We start from the raw sequence: 23,332 nt of genomic DNA, 5'->3' as shown, positions 1-23,332 counted from the left end.
CGGCACACCAGCCTAGAGGCGGCTGAGGAAAGCGCCATGTTGGAGACCTTGCAGAAGGCGGGGAGGCGCAATGGAGTGGGTGTGGGGGCGGCAACAATCATGAGGCTGGGTGTTGCTGCTATCCGCGGTCATATCCGGCACTAATGTGCCGCGATGGATCAGCCCTACGACACCACTTGACACTGGGGCCTGAGATGGCTTCAGCATGTGATCCATTTGGTACGTGATGACTGAATGAGTTTCTTGGTTTGACCACATACAGTAGCTCGCTGGCATACTAGGCGTGCCGGTGAGACTGGCATGGAAGGTAGATGAGCCGCATGCCCCAGTAAGCTTACTTCCCTTCTCCAATCTCACACCGAACATCCCGTTCTGTTTGCTAATTAATACTAGTCACAACAAGTTGCACCACAGAGGTCATTTGAGGCACAAGTAGTGTGTAACAACAACATTACGTTGGTTTGAAGCCGGTGACTAATGAAGCCACACTGTCCTCTCGATTTCTTTACATGTATCAACAACGAGCCTCCGTCATGTACATCAACATCCTTGACTCGTGTAAAGGTCGCTTGAACCAACAATACGACCAAGTCAGCATCTTCAAGCGTGAGCTATTATATCTTATAACGAGGGACAATGGGCCCCGAGTAGGCGCAAAGAATAATTATGTGCAAAATGAAAAAGGAGAAAGACGCAGTCGTGGACTCATGTCGGGCTGATGCAGCGCTGATGACGCTCAGGTGGGTATTAACAAGGAGATAGGAAAGGGGTTGGATCCGTTAGAGAAGGTCGGCCGCCTGTACGCCGGCACAAAATAAGGAAAGCTCACTCCGTCTTCCTTCATTCACTTTGGCGACTGCGCCTGGTGATCTCGTCATCCCCGAGCGCAGCAAGCCAGAGACATTTGCTGAGAATGGTCGGCTCGACTTTGAATGAGTACTTTGAACTGGCCTCAAGGAGGCGGAGGAGGTTTTTGACAATGGTAGCGGCCGTGTGATGTCGTTCGAAATTTACAAGTCGTTCGCCGTCTACGGGAGGGGCGTCGATGAAAGCAGGCTTTTGGGCGTTGTATATGAGATCGCGGGTATAGATGCCTAGTGTGTCTTAGTAGTCTGTACAAATGGTGCGAGAAAGTCACTTACCGATGAAGGGGATACAGCCGTCGTCCACGGTAACCGTCTCCATCTCAAGGCGTAGGTTGTGGAAGTTTTTGAGAGGCTGCACCAGAGCTTCTAGCTCCTGCATGATGAGTAATTCGGATGCGGGAACTAGAGCCCACGTCTTTTTGAGTCGGGAGACATCGTTCGAAATTAGAGCAATGGCAATCTGGTACATGGTGGCGTAGTTGCGAAGCTTGCGTGCATGTGTCGCAATGTGAATATACTTCACAATACACCGAGCCCTTTCTTCGACACTCTCTGTGAGAATGCATTCCGATACCACCCATTTGACGACTAGGTTGAAACGTGCGATGACAACATCAACGCCACGAGCTTCTTGCGTTCGGAGGTACTGTACCCAATCACGGATCTGTGGGGAAGACTGCTTCCACCGCAGCTCGATGAGCTCTTTCCAGTCAATTTCATCCAGAGCATCCTTCTCAACAATGGTGAACTGTTGAGCAAGAACCTCCGAGTCATATGCAAGAACAAAAGGTAAATGCGTAGTTAACGTGGATGATCTCTCATGCGACTCATGCGGCTCAATGGGCGAATCTACCAGCTGACCAGACTGCGTAAATGCCAGGTTGTTAGGTCGGGAGGCGGTGGGAGTGAGACTGGGCGTTGCTAAACCTCGCTCGAAGACTGTCGGATTGGGCAGGGTTTCCTTCAGCCGATGTCCAGAGGGAGGAGGCGTGGGAGGATGGCGCATTGGGTGTGTTGGAAGGCCGTCCGTTTCATGGTCTGGCGTCACTAATTCATCGTCGAAGAAACTCCTCACACCATGGCTCGTCTGATCTGACCTGGCACCCGTTGTAGAATCCATATCGCTGAGATCTTCACCATCATCTAGAAGGAATGACTGGCGAGGTACAGAGGACACGGGTAGGGTTCCACCATGTGGTATTCGTTTCATACTTTCTGTTTCGGTAACGTACTCAATTGATGAGTTTCCCGACGAAGAGACCGTAGGAGCTTGCGCCGCTTGTGGTGTTGTACCAGTGTGTTTCAGGGGCGAAGGCTTCGCTGATGATCTTATCGTTTCCAAGGTACGGGCGCGGGGTGAAGCTGTGAACTCGCTGAGAGCGCGATCTAAAAGAGGTATCGAGGAATAAGAATCTGTTGACTCTCCAACGGAGGTCCCGGCTGGTACACGGCGTGTGAAATTCTCTGCAGAGTGTCGATACATGCCTTGGCCATCCGCTTCAGAGGGCGTGGTCGGCCGGTGGAAGACGTCGTTGGTCTCAGAACATGCCTCTTCATCAGAGGGAGCGGACTGAGAAACATTCACAGGAGTGCCAGATGGTTGATAGACTTCCAAGTCGACTGAGCTTCGCTCGGAGGGTAAGCTAGGAGATTTCTTTTCGTAGCGGCCTTCGAGTTTCATCAGAGCGGACTCAATGCCCCCGTCGTCGTCTATATCATCTGGCAGAGCCGCAAGCTTTGCCACCTCGGCCTCAAAAGACGGCCTCAAGTTGGGTTGCGAGGAATGTGTATCGACCATGGATATGCGTTTTTTAGTGACCACTGGGTCGACCGCCTCTTCGACTTGGCGGCTTGTCTTGTTCCCAGGTTCGACATAACGGTCAGAACGCAGGATGACCGAATTGGCGATCGAATGGGTACGATTGGAAACAGAGCCAGTGGAGTGTGGGCGCTGCGTGGTTTCAAGATCATGTATATTGTCCGCAGCGCGGAGATCTCCGCCTGGTCGTCGACGAAGCTGGCGTGCAGGCCCGGCTGTCTCGTTCGCCAGCTGGCGATCAAGGAAGAACGGATCGTTGTCTGACGACATAGTTTGGAAGGTAGCAACACTCGCAGGGCCCCGGCGTCGGCTTAGGCCGCTGTTATAGGACGCATGCCGCCGCAACGAAATAGAGCGCGCAATTGAAGTCTTGTTAGATCCACGACGCCTGAAGGAATGCATTTGCTCACGACCCTCTGACATGGATCTCCTTTGTCTTGCCGCAGGACGCTGTAGCGAGGGTCGTGAAATGCGCTGCTCCTGCTTGAATGTGTGTGACTCTAGATCATCGTATAGCTCCGAATGCCGGGCTATAGGTATACTGCCTTCAGCTAGTCGTTCGTCGATCGACGCTTGCCTTTGGTGATCGTATAGCGGCATGGTGCTCACCGTTGCCGCATCAATGTCCGCGGGCAAAGCTCCAGACATTACAGGAAGGGGGGGCGCTCCGGTATCGTCTATGATTAAGATCGACTTGCTGCCGCTAGTAATGTTACTATATACGCGAGGGTCAACGTTGTTGGAAGACTTTTGTTCATCTGAGGATGGTGCTCGACGCTTGTCAAACTCGAACTCGAATCCTCCCAGCTCAGGAGGATCCTCGTCTTGAGATGGCTGCTGTTCACGCTCTAATTGTTCTTTCACAGCTTCTTTGAAACTTTCTCCCACTACGGAAGCTAAGAGGTCAATGCGAACCTCTGGCTTGGGCCGAGCAGTACGTCGTTTTTGTACTCCTCCAGCAGCTGTTGATATAGTGCCTGGATTGGAAGAACGAGTAGGTGGGGGCTGTCGAAGTCCCCCAAGCTGAGGACTTGCTCCAGGTGACTGTCGGGTGCTTAGTGCCCGGCGTACAGTACCAAGAATCTTCTTCATTCCTGGGCTACTTGCATGCCCTGGCCTCTGCAAGTCATTTCCGTACGCCTCTTCAGCCTCCTGTAGCAGTTGCGAACGTGTATAACGCACGCCTTTGACTTCAAAGTATGGAGATCCTGGCTGGAAAAGGCCGCCACGGACCAAGCTCCCAGGCATGTTCGATACTGCAGACATGGCAAGATCCGTAGAAACCGTCTTGGGAATAGAGAGTGGCGCTCTGCTATCCCTCAGAGCATCGGAGAAGCTGCCGCTGCGCTTATGAGCATGTGATGGGCGACTGGCTATCTTAGCGGACATGACTCGTTGTGGACTAGGTATCGAACGGGCGGTGGCCACAGGAACTGGGTGAGGATATAGCGGGAGATCAATGGCTTGTTCCGTCTTGTTCAGGCCCCGCATAGGAAGAGAGCATGAAAGGACATGCATACTCTGTTCGCTGGCAGGCGACAATGGCACTTGGACAATATCGTACTCTTGCGAGGGTACATATGGTACGCTTACTGAGTTCTGGGGAGTATGGCGAGCTTTTTGGGCCCATTCCAAGTGTCGAGTCGCGAACTGATCGCTCGGATTGGAACCTATAGTCTCCTTGGTATCGCGTGCTGTTTGTCGCTTAGGCGTGATAGGCGTGGCTGCTATGTACGGGATTTCTTCAATCGAGTCCTGCGAGCCTGTCTGTCCACCGGGAAGTAATTCATCGTCTGCAAAGTCTTGTCCAATCTCATCCTCCATCTCCCAATACTGTGCGCAAGTGCGCCGCCAGCACTTCTTCAACTCGCCAACAATCTTAATATCGCCCCCTCCTCCATCTTCACGAGCGCGGAGATCACTATGAAGGCTGTTGACAAGTTCACAAAAGTAAGATCGCAACTTGTAAACAGGCACAAAGTCGTCCACGAAGTAGTTCAGGATCCAATGTCGAAGGGCTACGAAGGTCCGTACTCGGACAATGCGGCCAAAGTCGTCTTGTCTATCCACGGCCCATCGCAGCCGAGAAATGAGATAGGCTACCAGGTCCTTTGTGCTTAAGAATGCGCGGAAAGTGAGGAAGAAGTCGGAGAGTAGTTCATAGTCGAGGAAGCTGGGAGACGTAATGTGAGCAACAAGTCGTGATGGTGTGGCGGCAAGAATCTCGCCAGTCGTGGAAAAGCGTACAACAGCGCGGTCATCTGGGTTGACAGTCAAAGCATCGTACAGCCTGGGGCCAATTGGAGCGTGCGATACCCGAGCGGAAGATGGTGCCGAAGTAGGGAGAGGCGGACGGTCCATGGTGGCGCGATAGCGATGCGGGATAGGCGAATAGGCGTCGGAACGGGGGCGCGAGGACAAGAACGAGTGGGTGCCCGCGCGCTGTGGCGTCAACAGGGAATTGGCAAAGTCGTCTGTGCCAGAGGTTCGCGTGTAGACGGAGCTGCGTAGGTCGGCAGTTCCTCGTGTACTGAAACGCGGCGTGCCCAAGCGGTAATGCGGAATTGGCACTTGCAGCAGAGGCAACGAGCCAGTGTCTGCTGTCTTGGGCCGGCCACCAAAAGGAGGCCGCTCAATCACCACCTTGAAGGTGCCCGGCTCGTTGCTGAGCGACGTAGCCGTGTGCTCGTCGGCCGTGGAGAATGAATGCGAGCGCGCGACTGGACGCAAGCCAGTAGTGATTTCTGCCGGTGGCTGCAGCTGCGACGCATTGTCTGCCCTTGCGTCTAGCAGCGGTGGTGTGGGCTCGGAGCGCGGTGTCCTCGAGCCGTACAAGCTCTGCTCCCAGTCATTGCTCGTTGGGCGCAGCTTCTTGGAGTCGAGCGTGGCGCTGTCGGGGGGCGTCTGGGGAGGGAAGACGAAGGGATCTGGCTGGGGGCGGGTGCGTTGGTGTCCAGCGCGAACAACAGGCCTGTGGGGTTCATGAGGTCAGTGATTGTGTGATGGTATGTATCTTTATGTGATGTGCCAATGTGTTTGGTTTCGAAGGGGTCAGACGGTTGCTGCTGCTGCTGCTTCCCATGTGAGGCTTGCTCTTGTCTGCGCCAATGACGCTCTCGCCATGCCCTGACAGCTGGGGCAAAGGAAGAAGATGAAGAAGAAGAAGAAGAAGAAGAAGAAGAAGAAGAAGAAGAAGAAGAAGAAGAAGAAGAAGAAGAAGAAGAAGAAGAAGAAGAAGAGGTTGGAACCAAAATGGGCATACCTCAGGTAAATGACGCCGTTGTGCACGTTCGCGACGGTGTAGGAGCGGCCAGCCGAGGTCGAGTTGCTCGTCGAGGTTTCGATGGTGGCGTTGCTGGTCGCGCGCGCCCGCGTCCTCCTGTTGAGTTGCTCTTTGGAGTCTTTTACTCGTCGCAGACGTCGTGGGGAGTCGGCGCGTCTCTTTGGGGATTCGGCGCCGGGCAGCACGTCGTCGCGCAGACGGTCAACAGGGGAGCCCGGGGGCCCTGGGTAGGCGTCATTCTGTTGCAGTGCCGAGAGGGCCATCCTCCCCCATAACGGAATCGGAGCAGGCAGCGCAGCGGTAGGGTCAGCAGCAGGCGGAGCGAGGAGGGCACAGCATGACCAGAGGAGATGTGCACAATGCAGACATGTTAATTTGGAGCCGACGAGAAGAGAGGACGACGGTTGAAGTCACAGCCCTGCCACCACAGGTCGTCCAGCGGGCGCCATCAAAAGCAATTCACCAGTCAGCGCCCCCTGCGAGTTAGCCCAGGTAGCCTAGGCCGAGCCCAAAGTAACACTGACTATGCTCTCCCCGGCACCCTCGGCACGGCTCCGCTACCTACACTGGCTGGCTGGATAATCCTAGGGTCGTCGTCGTCGTCGTCGTCCCATTCGGCCTGCTGGTTGGGAAAGCTGGTACAGTACTGGGCTGGTAATAATGCAGAATACGACCTACCCCGTCCCGTCGTCGGCTCATAGCCAGCCACCTACCAAGACCCAATGCAGGGCTGCCCGTCGCAGCCAGTCCACAGCATCTCGCGAATCCATGGGCAAGAAGGAATTAAACAATAAACAGAGCCAGTCACGCTCTCGTTCGGTCCAGGTGCCTTGCTACTTGCGGACAGATACCCACCAGTGCCGCTCATCTACCATTGCATCGGTACGCTTTTGCTGCCGTCGATCGAAAAGCAATAAACAGTTGACCGCCTCACTCCCTATCTGCCCACTACATACGACTCGTAGAGACACTACCTTTCTTCGCATAGCGACGTCATCTTCATCTCTACCATGGTGGAGCAAGGTTGCCCTTGAGCAAACGGCAAGGGCAGCGCAATCTCCCCTCCCCTCCCGGAAACGTTTCCAAGGTGCACTGTCATCGTTTGATCTCCCCCAACGACTTGAATCAAGCAAAGCCTCGTACCATGGACGACGCATCTAGATCAGATAAAACTCGGGCTACTGCACGACATTCGCAGTGCTAATACGGCCCCTCGCCAGTTCCGCAGCCGAATCCTGCTCCATTTTATTTATTAATAGCCGATTTGCCCAAAAGCAAAGTAAACAAATCTCGTGCGACTTACTCGGTCAGGTCGCTTGCATGTATCGAGTCAGCCAATCGAACCGCCAAGCAGCAATGAAACTGCAATCCATGTATCACAAGTATATACACAGGCAAGCGTGCAGTTTCAATATGCCAGTACGCTTGGCACATCGCCCATGTAATTGTTTCGACAGCGGGGGCGATTTTTTTTTTTCATCAATACTACCGCGATTATAATAGCTGCACGACATACTAGAACGGATAACCCCTCCCCGCGTCCTCTTCGTTACTCACATCCAGTCCTCCCTTGACCTGCTCCTCATGCATCTTATCCAGGTACTCCAGCAACACGTCCTGATACCGCTCCCTACCCTTGTACTTGCTTACATCGTCGCCCCAACTGCGCACTGCGCTGGCAAGTCGGCCAGGAACATAGGGCTCCTTGCAGATGTCGGTGATGGGGTGGAAGTAGGTGCGGATCGTGAAGACTACGCCACCAGATCGGGGGAGGCTGCATGTGTCAGTACACTTGTCATACATGTGTGCAATCAGATAGAACGTCGACATACCGTCTCAGACTCTGCCTCTCGCTTCGGAAATAGTGATTCTGAATCGCCTTGTTCTTCTCCGCCTGTGCCTCGTCAGTCCAAGATGCCCACTCCCAAAACACACAAAAACATACCGTAAACCACCCAATGCCGTCGGAATCCTCACTTCCAATACTCTCACTCCACGCCAAATTATCATCCACCTGAATAAAGTAGTTGTTCCTCAGCACCGGATTCTGCGGCTGCACCCTCTTGAAGAAATTCGTCATGCCCTTCTCTAGCTTCTCCTTGAAGCCCGGCACATCGGCACTCGTGTGGATTTCAGGAAGCGACATGCCGTATTTATCTTCGAGGCGCCAGAAGCCCGCGAGAAGGACGGCCCCAGCGAGCAGGTAATATTGCCCGTCTGGGCGCTCGAACATGATGGCCAGATCATCCTGGGTGAAGCGGGCCGCCATTTGCATCGGGTCCTCTTTCAGCGGGCGCTCGATGATGTTAAAGGTTTCGCCTGTGACGAGGTTGTCCATGCCGACGTCCGTCTTCTTGTAGAGGCTTGGGTAGCGCTGGGGGAGGTAGTCACATAGTTCTTCGAGGAGTTCACATGCGCCGTCGAATACTTCTGGGTTTGTCCTGCAGCATTTTGATCCGCGCTCTGCGATGCGTTTCGCTTTTAGGTCATGATATTCGAGGTATCGGTTGTCGAGCTCTATCCACTCGTCCCACTGCATAGTTCGCAGGCCCATGGTGATGTGGTACTTTGGTCCATAGCGGAACGGACGATATGGCAATGGCTTGGTGTGTTCGACTGACCAGTCGGGATAGGGTGCTGCGGCGGGGCGCTTGAAATCCTGTGGTGGCCATACTAGTAGTCCATGTTAGTAATGCTTGGATTTTGACATGACTATGTGATGTATACGAAAGTGTACCTACCTCCAGGTGGTCGTTCAGGGGCCTTGAACGGTCGTTTCTCGAGATTCGGTGTGGTTGGCCGTGTGCTATCGCGCTTGCGGTAGCGTATGCGGCGAGTAACTGTGACAGCTAACCACACACACGTGATGACAACCAGACCAGCGTATAATAATAATTTCGGGTGGATGTTTGCATTTTGCATCGTATCATTGAGCTTCGCTTGAGCGGCACCGCAGTGTTGACGAGTAGCATGAGCTAGGCGTTTGGCGTGCTCCATGAGCCGCGGCGTGTCTGCTGCCATGGCCTTTGCCGATCTGACAGACGTCTGAGAGTAAGATAAGGAGTTGAGAAGATGCTTGCGGTTCAAGTGAGGTCTGGCAAACCAGAAGAGCGACTTGAAGACATTAAGAAACAAAGAAACCGCTTGCAAGGAGCCATGACGGATATGCACGACATGTTGCGCAGCTTCCTTTTCGCGTCCTGATATACATACACGCAACAGTTGTTGCGATAAGGCCGTCAGGGATCAGTAGATACAGTGTGGGGTTGTCGAGCCGCGGTGTCGTCAATGGTTATCTTTCGTCGGCGGGGGGATAGCAATACCCCACTAGGTTAGCCCGTCGACGACCATGCGGATCCGCCTCGAATAGCAAACGTCCTCACCAAGTGCGCTCGGCCGTAATACTCCATCTGGGGTCAAATAGAGCATCTGGATATGCTCATCAAATTGACAGCTGCTTATCGGTCATGCTTGCATGCTCAATGGCCCATATGCAGGACCTTTGAGCAATGCGTTTACTAAATACCAAGTCTTGAAGTAATCCAGCCCTCCCCCTTCGGTCGAACGCTAGATAGCCTATCGTTCACTACCCAATCTAGTAATTCGAACTCACTTCATGCATAGAGGCCTTTCCCGCTTGAGACTCTACGTTGCAGGAGACAGTAGTCGCCCCACTTCCGACGAAAGCGTGCCGGGATAAAAGGTAAGTCTGGAATCCATAGCAAGCGACCGATAAGATGTGTCTGGCTGGCATCGAGGAACGGTACACATTTCAATGTCTTCCAGTGCTCTGTATCCGATATGTAGTCAGGCTCAAGCGTCGTTGGTGACGTTCCAGGCAGGCGAGAGTCTACCAGAAAATCGCAATGCTCCACGTTGATCTGACTCTGGTCAGCTGTGTCGGTTGCTATTTGTGCCCGCGGGGCCTCCACTCACGTATTTGCCGGGGTCCTCTTGGTTTTCGTCATTCATACCAAGCGGCACAAGCCATGTGCCAGGAAACAGGCCTAAGCCATCGTTGGATTCGCTGAACTCGCCTGGCAGAAGGCCGGAGAACTCGCTCTTCACGAATTTGGCGTGCACTTCGTGTGGTAGATTGAACGACGATGGAAAGCGATACCATTCCTTGCTCAAACAGACATTGTCCCCTGGGTGAGCGATGCCTGGGGTGTGCAGAGGCTTATAAACATTCAGAGGAGCAGAGTAAGCAGTGAGATTTACTAGAGTCGGGATCAGTCAAGTGTTCGAGGCTTGAAAGGATAGCTCTCCCCGCACCTGCGAAGCTTTAAAACCCCTTTCCGCAATAGGGATAGCTACGCAAGTGCCGCAGGACCACGATGAGTTCAAACATAATAAACACGATTGTACGTACAAATTGTGCGAAGCATACCCAGGTCAAACGATAGCAGTAGCGGGATGCTGACGATGGCGAGCTTTAGTTGCGGTGGGATCTTGCTGACAAGGTGTCGTGGATCAGTTGATCCAAAGGTTGCAAGCATTATGTGCAGCGAGATAGCCGCGTTTAATGCCAACGCTGGGTAAGCTGGGTACATGAAACGCTCCTCTTTGTGGGGTTGGGCTGTGAAGATTGCAAGCCATAGATAGAACGGGCTGACGAAGACAACGCTTCGTAGGAGCGTCTGCTTGGAGACCGACTTCTGGAGACCGACATGCTGCACAAGGAGGAGTGGAAGTGCAGCTAGCGCAAGGAAAAACCATATGTTGAAGTTCAAGGCGAGGTTGCGAATGTAAAAATGCCATGGCTCCACTCCATAGATATCAGGACCTCTACTCCCGCCGCTGAAGACATTGTATAGGACAATATTCAATGGAACGCAGGTCAGTTTCTTGTAGAATGCGGAGTCAATAGCAGTTTGTACAGCCAGAACGAGCAGTGATCTGACTGCGCCGTGAAGGAGCCGCCAAAAGCTTTCAAAGGCTAGGCCAGTAACAGATGCCAGGATTGCCTCTTCGACGACGAAAGGGAGGACGAGAGCACCGGCGAATGGCCACCCCAAAACGCTCCCAATCCCAAACCACATCACGCCCTGAACCGTCTTGATGCCTCCTGACCAGTCCATGAAGGCTGAAAAGCCAAGCATGGTCGTATACATGGCGAAGGTCGATGGGAGATAGGCTGGAGCGGCATGGTACATGCCCGGACTGATAACCTGGGCAATCATGAAGAAGATGGCCACGCGAGGGTTGAATGTCCTTGAAATGACCGAATACAACCGCGTCTGGCAGAGTGTGCAAACCAGCGCAAGCACGATACGAAGGAAGTAGAACTCTGCGACTTTAGAACTGCCATAGCCCAGAGCCCTGGATGGGAATGTTCCAATCCAGATCAGCAGCGAGTGTATGCCGGTGTACGTCCAGCTCCGAATGGCGTACTCGGGGGAGTATTCCCAAGTCTGCAGTCCATATCCGTGATTGAGGTAGTGGCTTGGCTCCCAGTAGTTGAAGACTTCATCGCAATCTTGGATTGGGGAGAATGTAGCAGCGACGACGTTGGCGAGCGCAAACACGTAGAACGCGGTGGAGGTCTTGAGCATTGGTGGTGGCTTTTCGGTTTGAGTGGGTGTCCTGATAGAGTAAGCCCAGATTCCTTTAGAGCGCACTGCAAATGCAATAAAGTATTTAAAAAAAAACCCCCCATGCAAACGACTCCAAACTCGTCCATACAGAGACTGCTCACAACGAGGGAATCAGGGTACTCACCTGCTCAATTGAGCCTCTGACCTCGCTTTGGGAGGCATGGCTCGAACGCTGATTGATTCTAGCAACGCACCAGAAACTTCATCCCTGTTGATAAGGTTGCATTGGTCAGAGTCCTTTATGACGCTGACCGGAGGGCTGCTGTTCAATCTTCACGGAGGACGCGTCCAAAATTAGGTCGTAAGGCTGAGGCGTCCCTCCGTGCCAAGGCGCGCTAGCGGATGAGGTGCATCGAAAAAGCGACGTTCCTTTCAGGCTGCTCCCTAGACCATCACCGCACGCATTTAAGCAGACTAGTGCAAACAAACCGCAGTTGATTCCGCAGCGAGTACGCGTGCTTCAAGACACTGCAGAGAAGGACAAGCATGTCCGATTCTCTGGAACCGCCGGCCAAAAGGGCCCGGTTGGAGGCGGACGCTCCCATCCATGGCGCATCTGCGACTGCGCTGGACGCGCCAGGATCGCCCGTCGATGACATGGACGACGATTTCTACGATACTACACCCGTCAAACCCGCAGCGCTTGCTGCTGTAGACGGCACGACTTCGTGGTTTGCTGCGGCTGCTACGGCACCAGCCAACTTTCACCTCCCTGGGCTCGGCTCTGTGAGCGAGACCCCGGCCACGCAGCCAACGTCACAGACTGGCACAAACACTCATGAAGACGAGGCGCCCGAAGACGGCGAGCTCTCAGACGAAGAGGCTTTCTATAATGACGGGAGCGCAGTTGAACACCCTGTGGCCAATCAGGAGCAGGCCCTGGGCGGGTCTCTACAGCACGGTAAGCTGTCGCGCCCGAAGCTGCATGCCGTGTCCCTGACCTCTGTGAAAGAAGACGCTGCCGCTCTCGAGAACCCTGCACCCGCTTCCGACGACGGTGAGCTCGACGCGGCGCTCACTGCAGCCATAGACCTCCAAAACAATGCAGAAGATGCTACTGAAGATGCGTCGGTTGCTGCAGGCAGCGGTACCGCAGCGATCAATAGCAAGGCCGACTTCTTGCGCGCAGCAGAAGCGAACAAAGACAACAAGGACGCCGAGTGGCAGTTGGACTCGGACGCCTCAGACTCAGACGCCTCTTCAGACTCTTCTAGCTCCAATGGCAGCTCCGACGAAGAGGGCTCGGATGAGGGCGAGCTGCTGGATCCCGAGGAGCAGGTTCGCCTACTCATGGCCGAAGCGGCCGATGAGCCAGGTGCCACCGGTAAAGCCAAGGTCAAGACGTTGAATGAAGTCGAAGAGCAGTACGAGAAGCCTGACATCACAGTGACCGAAGAGACCAAAATTACGGAGCTCGGCAAGGTGGAGTCGGTAGTCGAGAACCTTCTCTTGATCAAGGCCAAGGTATCTGGAGACTACCAAGTGCTTGAATCTGGGTCTGCGCTCTGCCTGCAGAACCGCACAATCGTCGGCAAGGTTTCGGAGCAGATTGGGCGCGTCGAAGAGCCTAGGTACGCTGTAGGCTTCAATGACCCTTCTGAAATAGAGACTCTAGGTATCGCCAAAGACACGCTAATCTACTACGTCGACGAGCATTCGACCTTTGTTTTCACCGAGCCACTACGTGCGCAGAAGCACACCGACGCCTCGAACCTTCACGATGAAGAGACCAACGACGTCGAGTTTTCGGATGACGAAAAAGAGGCCGAGTTCAAGCGCGAACAGAAAGCCAAGAAGCGGGCGCGGACAGAAGGGAACGATGAGCTACCAAGCGTTCCGATACCGACAGGACCCCGAGGCCATGTCGACGCACCAATGGTTTACCAGTCCAGGGCGTATCAAGGCGGCGGTCTCAAGTATAGCGATGACGAAGACGAGGATCTTGGCATGTACAAACCGCTCGCAAGACCAGACCACTTTGAACAGATTGTAGGGCAGGGTGCTCCCATCGAAGACCGCAGCCACGTACGAAGAGGCATGATGCGTGGGAGGGGTGCCTGGGGCGATCGAGGCCGTGGCTTCCGCGGAAGAGGAGGCTTTGGGGGCCGTGGAGACTTTGGGGGCGGCCGTGGCGATAGAGGAGGGTATGGTGGCGGTCGAGGTGATCGAGGTGGCTTTGCCCAGCGAGGCGACCGAGGCGGGTATGGTAACAATCGAGGCGACAGGGGAGGCGGCGATAGGGGTGTGCGTGTGTTCAAGGGTCAGTCTGACCGTGGTGGAAGGCACCAGGACCAGTTTCATGATCGCCAGCAAGATGTTCGCCCGAGGAACGGACCTCATTACGACAGTCGATCTGCCACGTCTGCATCGCCTGCTCGACAACAGCAAGAGCGCGGCCACTCTCAGTCGCATCAGTCTCAACAACCACAACAATCACCGCCCAAGGCTGGGAAGAACAAGAATCGAAAGCAGCGACAGCGAGAGAAGAGGGAGCGCGAGCGCGAGCAGCAGCAACAACAACAACAACAACAAACACAGGGGCAGAAGCAACAGCATGCTTCCCCGACGCCTTCTGCGCCGTCTGCCATGTCCAACGCCAGTGCTTATGCGAACAATAGCAGTGCCGGTTGGCCAGCGCCCTACTCGGCCCCAGCACAGCCAGCAGCTACTTATACACAAGCTCCACCTCCGCCGCCACCTGCAGTGGCAGCTGCTTACGCAAATCCGGCAGCTTATGCACCACAACCCCCAGTACAAGGCCAGCAAAACCAGCAGGCAAATTTGGCAGCATGGGCGCAATGGTTCCAAGTGGTGGGAGCGATGAGCCAGCAGCAAACGCCGCAAGCACCTGTTCAAGCTCAAGCTCCAGCACCACCTCCCCCTCCGCCGCCGCAACTCCAAGCGCAATATGCGTATCCGTATCAGCAGTACCCACAAAACGCTGCACCACCACCAGCCCACCCACATCAGCAGCAGCAACCCAATACTCAAGCTGGAGCGCAGAGCCTCCAAGACATCCTACGAGCCTTGGGAGGAGGTGGTTCGGGTTAGAGGGTGGATCGACGGTCGCTGTATGACCATGTCAGGGACAAACGGGTTCGATGAGACGTGGGGGGTTCATTCTTAGGCGCATCTTCTCGTTTCTATTTTCCAAATTTGTGGAAACATGTCGGGGAGGCCGAGTCCCGAAGATGAGGATGTGTGTAGAGTCGAAAGCGGTCCAATGTATAATTACTCTGTTGTTGTAGAGCATGTTTGTGGTTGAGGTTCGTGATTGGTAGTTTGGCAGCATGTGCAAGCCTACCTAGGTACGAGGGGGTGATGCGCTAGCCTATAGCAGTAATTGTACGCAGAGATGGTCAATAGTGTCAGATGTGAAGTGCCCATCTTTGGTCATCAGAAACAGAAGAGAAACGGCATGTCGCAATTGGGCCTTCTCTCAGGGCGGGTCAAGCTGAAAGCGTGTTGAATGAAAGGCGGGGTGGGGTGAAAGGACTGGATTCTTCCTTAGCACCACAGACAGGACTAGCACTCTGAGACGAGACGACATGTTTCGAATAGATTGATGTTCACTTTGTAACTCTAGCTTGTACTGAAGTGCAAGAGTACCCCCAGGGCGACAATGTTCCGTGCAAGCGGGCCGCTGCTGTCGTCATCTGGCGCAGCATGGGGGAGATGGTGGTGGTGTGGTTTGGAGCGGGGTGGGAACAGCGCAGCATCAGCTCAAGGCAAAGGGCAGCTGGTTCCGGTCGTGTTCAGGCGAGGTTGACGCACATGGACTTGGAGGACGGCGCGGCGCGAAACAGGCCAAGAAGATGTGTCGTCGCTGTTCTAGGCTTGTCACCGCGTAGTGGACCGGTGCGTGTGCGTGGTACATGTAAGACCCCGGAGTGCAGGTGGCGCATTTCGGCTCGAGACAGGTGAGCAGCATCCGCTTCCCAGCTCGAGTGGAGCCCCCCCAGGGCCACATTGGAGACTCCATCATCTCGAACCACACGCACCGCACCGAATTACCTACATCCCTCCTGAATCTTCCCGTCGCCCGTCCATGTGCACACGACACCGGCAAGCTCTTGTCCCGCCTCGATGAAGCAGCCGTCCTAGCCTCTTCTGCGCAAGCAGCCCTCGATTCGAGTAATCCCGTACACAACCTCGCTGCCACCCCGCCGCACGTCTTGCGGGCGCATTTTGCGTCTTCTGCTACCCCCGCCGCCGTGACAATGACGAGGAATGAGATCTTCCGCCATGGATCTTCCGAGAGCTCGTGGAGTTCGCGCTCCAGTGACACGATACGGCCTGTCGGGCGCGGCTCTCTGCGCGGTACACCTGTAACCGTCAAGACGACCAAGGACCTCAACGAGCCGTACGTATACTCCCCGGAGCCATTGTCTGTTGGCCTGGATTCTGTATAGAAAGGGCTGGTTCTGTGCTGGGTGGGCTGCGCGCGCTGTGCGCCTCGACGATTGCGCCGCCCTGCCGCTACGCTGTCGTCGTTGGCCGTGTCGCAGAGCCTCGACACTCCACCCCCACAGCGCTGGCACGGCTGCTGGCCATGGCCAAACACGCTCTCCCATTCCGCAAAGGAGAGAATTGTACCTACACCGAAGCGTGGGCGAGCACAATGCCCCCCGCACCTGTCTCTCCCCGTCTCACTGCCAGACGCGCATCCACTTGTTTGAACAAGCACTCGCTAACCCCATGTCGTAGAATCGTCGAAAGAGAGTCTGAGATATCGCCCGGCACCATGCCTCCAGCTCCTCCCCCAAAAGACGCCTCGCATCGACTGCGCAAGCAATCCACCTGGGACGCACCCCCGCCGCCAAACACCCTCGGGGACCATCGCAAACAGCTGGCTGTGCTGGAGACGTCTGGGGGAAGAGTACCGTCCATATCGCGAAACCCGCCCACGGCGACGACGGCCAACTCACAAAGTGCTCCCTGGTCCTCCCCATCGAATGGTACAAACATGGCCAACAGCGTCTGGAGCAGCTTCTTCAACGACTCCAACGAAGACGTCTCGCAGCCCTCGCCTGGATTTGCGCGACCAGGAACGGGAAGCAGAGAGGACAGCATGGGCTTTCCACTGAAAGACGACAGACGCCCGTCGGTAGCAAGCGCCAATACTGTCAGCAGCACGGGTTCCAAGTCGAGCATCAGCCGAGGAGGCTTTCACAAGCGACTGCAGAATGTGTTTGGAGAGGACTTCCCTGCTGATGGCCGTCAAAACTCCGAGACCAGCCTGATCACGCCCTATGCGACCGACACGCAATCTATCCGTGGGCAGCGGGATCGCGGCAATTCTCTCAACAACACCATTGGAAGTAACCACCATTCTACGCCCGCTTCGCCTACGAGTTCCCGTCCGCGGACACCACAGCCCTCGTCCGAAGTCACGCCTTGGGACTTTCAGGAACCTAAGGTACGTCATGCGATTGGTCCTGACTTTTGGCCATTATCTTTTGAGGAAGGCACATTTGGCCTCACACCCCCTACCACGCTTTCCCTTGCAACAAAACCTCGACAGAGCACCCTGTCACTAACATTGCATAGGACACTGCCCCTCCAGCGGCTGAAAGTGGAAGGCGATCTTCCGAGCACCATTCCGCCAAGTCGGCTACTCGATCGCACAAGCTGCATGTGAGGCTACCTGGCCACGGCCATCGACATCGAAGCAGCAAGGAGGAAAACAAGGCCCCCGAGAGCCGGGCAGACATCAGTCAGCCGTATCCACTGCGTCCAGCCACCAATCGCGAGGATTCGGCGTATAGCGTTCGCCCAAACCCACAGTATCCGTCTGCCCTCAGCGCCGCTTTCGCTACCGCTTCCAAGACCAGCCTTCTGGGGCGTCCCTCAAGTCCCACGCCTAGTGCACATTCTGACACGGCACGCGACTCCTCGCTGGCCCAGCGGTCACCCAGCACCCATAGGCCACACGGTTTCTTCGCACGTCTGCGAGGCAAGGATAAGGATAAGCCAGACCGTTCCACTGCGCCAGAAACCCTCAAAAACCTCCCTCTTTCTGGTACTGCCTCCGCCACATCCCTGAGCCCTTCCGTTGTCACCGCGAAACAAATACGGGCAGAGCCTTCACCCCAAGCAACCATGGCGAAGAGACAAGCCACCGCGCCAGCTATGGAGGAGCGAGGCCAAGCCAAGGACAACAAGAGGGCGCCTCACCACCGCCTTCCGACATTCAGAAAGGACAAGCGTGCACCAACAAACGACGCGACTGGCAGAGACCCGAATGAAGCAACTCCCAAGACCATAGGCAACGATGCAGTCTTCTTTCTGGACAGCAACCTGGACGACATGGAAGGTATCGTTAACCCACAACAACCGCCGATGACGCCCCCCGTTGGTGAGCTGCAGAAAGCGCCAGTCTTTGGCGAGGAGCAGCCAGCTCCTGCAACCGACGAGGATGGCAATGCGGCTTGGGACGCACCTGATTCCTGGGCTGTCAAACGGCTCAAGGACGAAATGGACAGGCTCCGAGACCTTGAGGAATCTGGCGGGTCTCTAAAGGGAGAGGGCGATACCAAAACATATTGTTTGCGCATCTTCCGGGTTGACTCTACCTTTGCGACTTTGTCTGCTACCTTGGATACCACGGTTCAGGAGATTATTCAGATCTTGGGGAAGAAGACTGTTCTCCAGGACGAATTAGATAATTACCATATCGTGATGCGAAAGCATGATACCGCACGACAGCTGGAAAGCAACGAGCGTCCCTTGCTAATCCAGAAACAACTCCTCGAGCAAGCTGGCTACACAGATCTTGATCGTCTAGAGGATGTTGGGCGGGAGGACAACAGCTACTTATGCAGGTTCACGTTCCTGCCTGCTAAAATGAGCGGATACTCCAGTCTCGAAAGAGATCCTGGATTCAGCAAGATGCAGAAGTTCAGTCATATCGATCTTCAGGGCCGGAACTTGATCACAATTCCCATCACACTCTACCAAAAGGCGACTGAGATAATATCTCTCAACCTCTCCCGTAACTTATCTCTGGATGTACCCAAGGACTTTATCCAAGCTTGCACCAACCTCCGAGAGATCAAATACACGAGCAACGACGCCAGACGATTACCACCCAGCCTCAGCTTAGCTAGCCGCCTAACCATGTTGGACATCTCGAACAACCGTCTTGAGTCTCTCGATCGGGCTGACTTGGACAAGCTACAAAGTCTGCAGGGTCTTCGACTATCCAACAACGGCCTGACGCGGCTACCGTCTTACTTTGGACAATATCGGGCTCTTCGTAGTCTGAACCTCAGTTCAAACTCGTTGAACGAGTTTCCTGACTTCTTATGCGAGGTTCGAACGTTGGTTGATCTCGATATCAGCTTCAATTCGATATCCAGTCTGCCCAAGATTGGTCAGCTTACCTGTCTAGAGAGACTTTGGGCGACAAACAACAAATTGACCGGCAGCTTCCCTCCCGGGTTGGGTAACCTAGTCAATCTCCGAGAAATCGATGTGCGGTTCAATGCACTAGACAGCATGGACGTGATATCTCATTTACCACGCCTGGAGTACCTGATGATTGGACATAACTCTATATCTGTGTTTGAGGGTTACTTTCCCAAGATTCGTGTCCTACACATGAACCACAATCCCGTCACACGCTTCGGACTCAGTCAGGCTGTACCGTCACTGTCCGTTCTCAATCTTGCATCCGCCAAACTGGCTCAGCTACCAGAAGACCTATTTTCAAAGCTTACTGGTCTCACTAAGCTGATCCTCGATAAGAATCACTTTACCTCCCTCTCAAATAACATAGGGCGGCTATTCAGATTGGAACACTTGAGCGTGGCTCGAAACTCCCTGGACGTATTACCAGCTGAGATTGGACGGCTCGTCGAACTACGTTATTTGGACGTGCGAGAAAATAATCTCAGTATACTTCCTCCAGAACTCTGGTTTGCCCGACGGTTGGAGACGCTCAATGTGTCCTCAAATGTGCTCGATGCATTCCCCAAGCCGAGTGCGGCACCACCACAGGTGTCGAATGGCGAGGTAATGAACCTTGATGGAGCGACGCCAGCGACTACACCAGGCCTCGGATCGAGCCCCAGCTTTGAAGAACTCGGAAAGTTGGAAGACTTCCAAAATCGACGCCCTAGCCAGGCATCTGGCGGCCAATTCAGTACCGGGACTTCACCCGGTAATTCACAAAGGAAAGGATCTCTAGCCTCTTATAGTACTGCAAGCACAGCGCGAAAAACATCAGTCGCCTCTCGTGCGCCTACAGAAGGAACACTGACTCCAATGTCCCGAAAGGACTCCAGCCTGTCTGGCAGGCTAGTCACGACTTTCGCAGGTTCTTTGCGACACGTATTCTTGGCTGACAACAGACTTACCGACGACGTCTTCGACGAATTATGTCTCCTTCCGGAGCTGCGAATTGTCAACCTCGCGTATAACCTTATCTATGACGTACCACCCCGCACAATAAGGAGATGGCAACATCTTGCCGAATTGTATCTGTCTGGCAATGATTTGACATCTCTCCCGTCGGAAGATCTGGAAGAGGTCGGCTCTCTAAAGGTGCTCCATATCAACAACAACAAGTTCCAAGTGCTCCCTGCCGAACTAGGCAAAGTCGCACAACTTGCCGTTCTGGACGTCGCAAGCAATTCACTCAAGTACAATGTATCCAATTGGCCGTACGATTGGAACTGGAACTGGAATCACAAACTACGGTACTTGAACTTGTCCGGCAACAAACGACTGGAGATCAAGCCAAGCGGTTCCTATAGTGGAAGTGGCATGAGCATGCGAGAAGGTCGCGACCTGACAGACTTCAGCTCCTTGATCAACCTAAGAGTCCTCGGCCTAATGGATGTTACCATGATGGTGCCTTCCGTACCGGAACAGTCGGAGGACCGAAGAATACGTACAGCAGGTTCCGCAGTAGGCACGATGGCATATGGTATGGCGGACTCTCTGGGCCGCAACGAGCACATCTCGACCATGGACCTGGTCGTTCCTCGCTTCCGTAGTCACGATGACGAGCAACTGCTGGGTCTATTTGATGCCCAACCCCTCGCTGGCGGAGGATCAAAGATCTCCAAGTATCTCTATGATCATTTCAAGAACCGCTTTACCGACGAGCTGGAGCGTTTGCGACCACAAGAAACTCCGTCGGATGCTCTGCGACGAACTTATCTAAGCCTCAACAAGGAATTGGCCACGCTTACCACGCAGACTCTAGATAAGAACGCTTTCGGCCCGCCGGCACAGCCGCGGAACGGGGTTCCCGAACTTGGCGATGATGATTTGACTTCTGGAAGCGTGGCTACTGTGCTATTTCTCAAGGAGATGGAGTTGTATGTTTCCAACGTTGGTGATGCACAAGCGCTGCTCATCCGGTCAGAAGGAGGTCACAAACTTCTTACGCGGAAACATGACCCAGCTGAACCTAGCGAAAGAGCTAGGATACGGGAAGCTGGAGGCTTCGTCTCACGACAAGGCAAACTAAACGATGTTCTCGAGGTATCAAGAGCGTTTGGCTACGTACAGATGTCGCCATCCGTTATTGCTTCCCCGCACCTTCTCAACATAACCCTTGGCGATACTGACGAGATGGTGCTCGTGGCCTCTCGAGAACTGTGGGAGTATCTCACTCCAGATTTTGCTGTCGATGTCGCGCGATCCGAGCGCAGCGATTTGATGCGCGCCGCTCAGAAACTTCGAGATCTGGCTATCGCATTTGGCGCGACTAACAAGATCATGGTCATGTTACTCGGAGTCAGCGATCTCAAGAGCAAACAACGCGCCCGATATCGCACGCAGAGCATGTCATTGATCCCTGCACCCGGGGGAGACATCGACTGGGGCTCCCAACGTAGGCCTGGGAAGAAGAGGAACTTGGTTGGTGACTCCAAGCTTGCTCGTCTTGACAATGAAGTGGATGCGCCAGTGGGAGAAGTTAGCTTGGTGTTCACGGATATCAAAAACTCGACTTTGCTCTGGGAAACGTACCCGATTGCGATGCGATCCGCCATCAAGATGCACAACGAGCTCATGCGCCGGCAGTTGCGCATCATCGGTGGTTATGAAGTCAAGACGGAAGGTGATGCTTTCATGGTCGCATTTCGAACGGTGACGTCGGCATTACTGTGGTGTTTCACCATCCAGAGCCAGCTTCTTGAGGTACAATGGCCCCAAGAGATTCTCAGCAGCGTGAACGGGCAGGAGGTCGTCGATCCTGATGGCAATGTCATATTCCGAGGTCTTTCGGTCCGCATGGGTGTTCACTGGGGTACCCCGGTGTGCGAAGTCGATCCGGTCACTAAGCGCATGGATTACTTCGGTCCCATGGTCAACCGTGCCTCGCGTATCTCCTCTGTCGCCGATGGAGGGCAGATCACCGTGTCATCCGACTTCATCGCTGAGATCCAACGCCTTCTAGAGACGCACATTGAAGGAGACCGCAGCAACTCGATAGGCTCCGAAGAGGCATATGGCGACGATGTAAATAATCAACTGATCCGTCAAGAGCTGCGATCACTCAGTAGCCAAGGTTTCGAAGTCAAAGATCTAGGCGAGCGACGTCTCAAAGGTCTAGAGAACCCTGAGTACATTTACCTCATGTACCCACATTCCCTGGCGAGTCGTCTCGCCGTTCAACGACAGACGGAGCAGAAGCCAGGGCCACAAACATCGGAGGCGACCGCGGGTCAGAAGATGGCAGGCAGCCAGCTTACAATTGATACTGAAGATGTATGGGAACTCTGGAATATTAGTCTACGTCTAGAGATGCTCTGTAGTTCCCTCGAGAGCCCTGGGTGCGTGGAGCTGAAACCTCCTGAGACGGCGCTGTTGGAGAGAATGAAGAGTCGAGGTGGGGAGATTACAGATAGATTCCTGATCAATTTTGTCGAACATCAGATCTCGAGAATTGAGGTACGTACTCTTGTAGAGTGTTGGTAGTTGAGGCGGATGCTGACAGTGAAAATAGTCTTGTGCCAACACGCTCGCCCTTCGTCACCGAATCCGACCTTTCGGATCTGCGCCTCTACTTGAGCAAGCATGTCACATGGGTGACATCTTTGCAGAGCTCGACGAGAAGCTCAAGAGACTAGAACAATATGAGGCGGAAGCCATGGAGGGTATGGCACCCTCATGAACAACGACGACGCATTATACATATCACGACTGCTACCACACTGCTACATAAATCCCCTTGCTGATTCAGCGAGCTACGACGATTACGACCATACCACACTATCATACGATACCTTATCCTACCTAATTGAACCCATTCTCACGTCCGGGCGCCCACAGAGGCACGGAAATTTCCAGAGCAGCGATACATTTCTTCTACCGCAACAATCTATCAAGCGGCGTTTAGGAGCAAACTTTGTATCACCACTGCACCGCCCCGGAGGCTTGCCTGAATTACCACGACTTATACTTTGTATACCACACGGCAATTGGCCGGTGGTAGGGAGGCAGGGAAGCAAACCCACGCTTTGGCGTTCAGGAACTAGCTCTTTTGATTGATCCAGCGACTTGTTTGGCCTCATTTCCTTTCTCATTCTTGTTCTTGTTATCTTTTTCTTTCTGGATGGATTATAAGCGCACTGCGTTTTGTCTGCTGCCTGTAGCTATTATCACTATGTCTTATAGGAAGGGTATGGTCCATGGATGACCTTTGGCTGGGATTTTTCATGTTCCGTGGTTCTTCTTCTCTCTGGATGCATTATTGATATTTGCTCCCTCCTTACCTTTTCCTGTGTTGTGTTAGCATCTAGGAAAGCTA

At 54.1% G+C, this 23,332-nt stretch overlaps 4 protein-coding genes across 4 annotated transcripts; 2 read left to right on the top strand and 2 right to left on the bottom strand.

The window, feature by feature from the left end:
- Positions 1-435: 435 nt before the first annotated feature.
- On the bottom strand, positions 436-6,713 carry K460DRAFT_364255 (ras GEF). Its single transcript, XM_040932972.1, has 3 exons — positions 5,948-6,713; positions 1,143-5,656; positions 436-1,094 (listed from the first exon to the last, which is right to left on the bottom strand). Exons 1-3 carry the CDS (start codon positions 6,229-6,231, stop codon positions 841-843), a joined length of 5,052 nt encoding a protein of 1,683 aa, XP_040790842.1. The 5' UTR covers positions 6,232-6,713; the 3' UTR covers positions 436-840.
- Positions 6,714-7,430: 717 nt separating this feature from the next.
- Positions 7,431-11,830, bottom strand: K460DRAFT_308360 (glycosyltransferase family 22 protein). Its single transcript, XM_040930102.1, has 8 exons — positions 11,690-11,830; positions 10,341-11,554; positions 9,905-10,188; positions 9,613-9,849; positions 8,710-9,157; positions 7,914-8,641; positions 7,801-7,862; positions 7,431-7,742 (listed from the first exon to the last, which is right to left on the bottom strand). The coding sequence occupies exons 1-8, from the start codon at positions 11,725-11,727 to the stop codon at positions 7,484-7,486; spliced, it is 3,270 nt and encodes a 1,089-aa protein (XP_040790841.1). The 5' UTR covers positions 11,728-11,830; the 3' UTR covers positions 7,431-7,483.
- A 121-nt stretch (positions 11,831-11,951) lies between these two features.
- K460DRAFT_364253 (NAF1-domain-containing protein) lies at positions 11,952-15,114 on the top strand. Its single transcript, XM_040932971.1, has one exon. It carries the CDS (start codon positions 12,052-12,054, stop codon positions 14,614-14,616), a length of 2,565 nt encoding a protein of 854 aa, XP_040790840.1. The 5' UTR covers positions 11,952-12,051; the 3' UTR covers positions 14,617-15,114.
- Positions 15,115-16,025: 911 nt separating this feature from the next.
- Positions 16,026-22,755, top strand: K460DRAFT_70413 (PP2C-domain-containing protein). The gene is made up of 3 exons (XM_040938644.1): positions 16,026-16,984; positions 17,116-22,473; positions 22,529-22,755. Exons 1-3 carry the CDS (start codon positions 16,118-16,120, stop codon positions 22,694-22,696), a joined length of 6,393 nt encoding a protein of 2,130 aa, XP_040790839.1. The 5' UTR covers positions 16,026-16,117; the 3' UTR covers positions 22,697-22,755.
- The last annotated feature ends 577 nt before the right edge of the window (positions 22,756-23,332 follow it).

Source organism: Cucurbitaria berberidis (assembly GCF_010015615.1).
Source record: "Cucurbitaria berberidis CBS 394.84 unplaced genomic scaffold K460scaffold_2, whole genome shotgun sequence".
Taxonomy (NCBI): domain Eukaryota; kingdom Fungi; phylum Ascomycota; class Dothideomycetes; order Pleosporales; family Cucurbitariaceae; genus Cucurbitaria; species Cucurbitaria berberidis.
The sequence above is the reverse complement of the archived record's forward strand: the minus strand, read 5'-3'. Positions and strand labels throughout refer to the sequence as shown.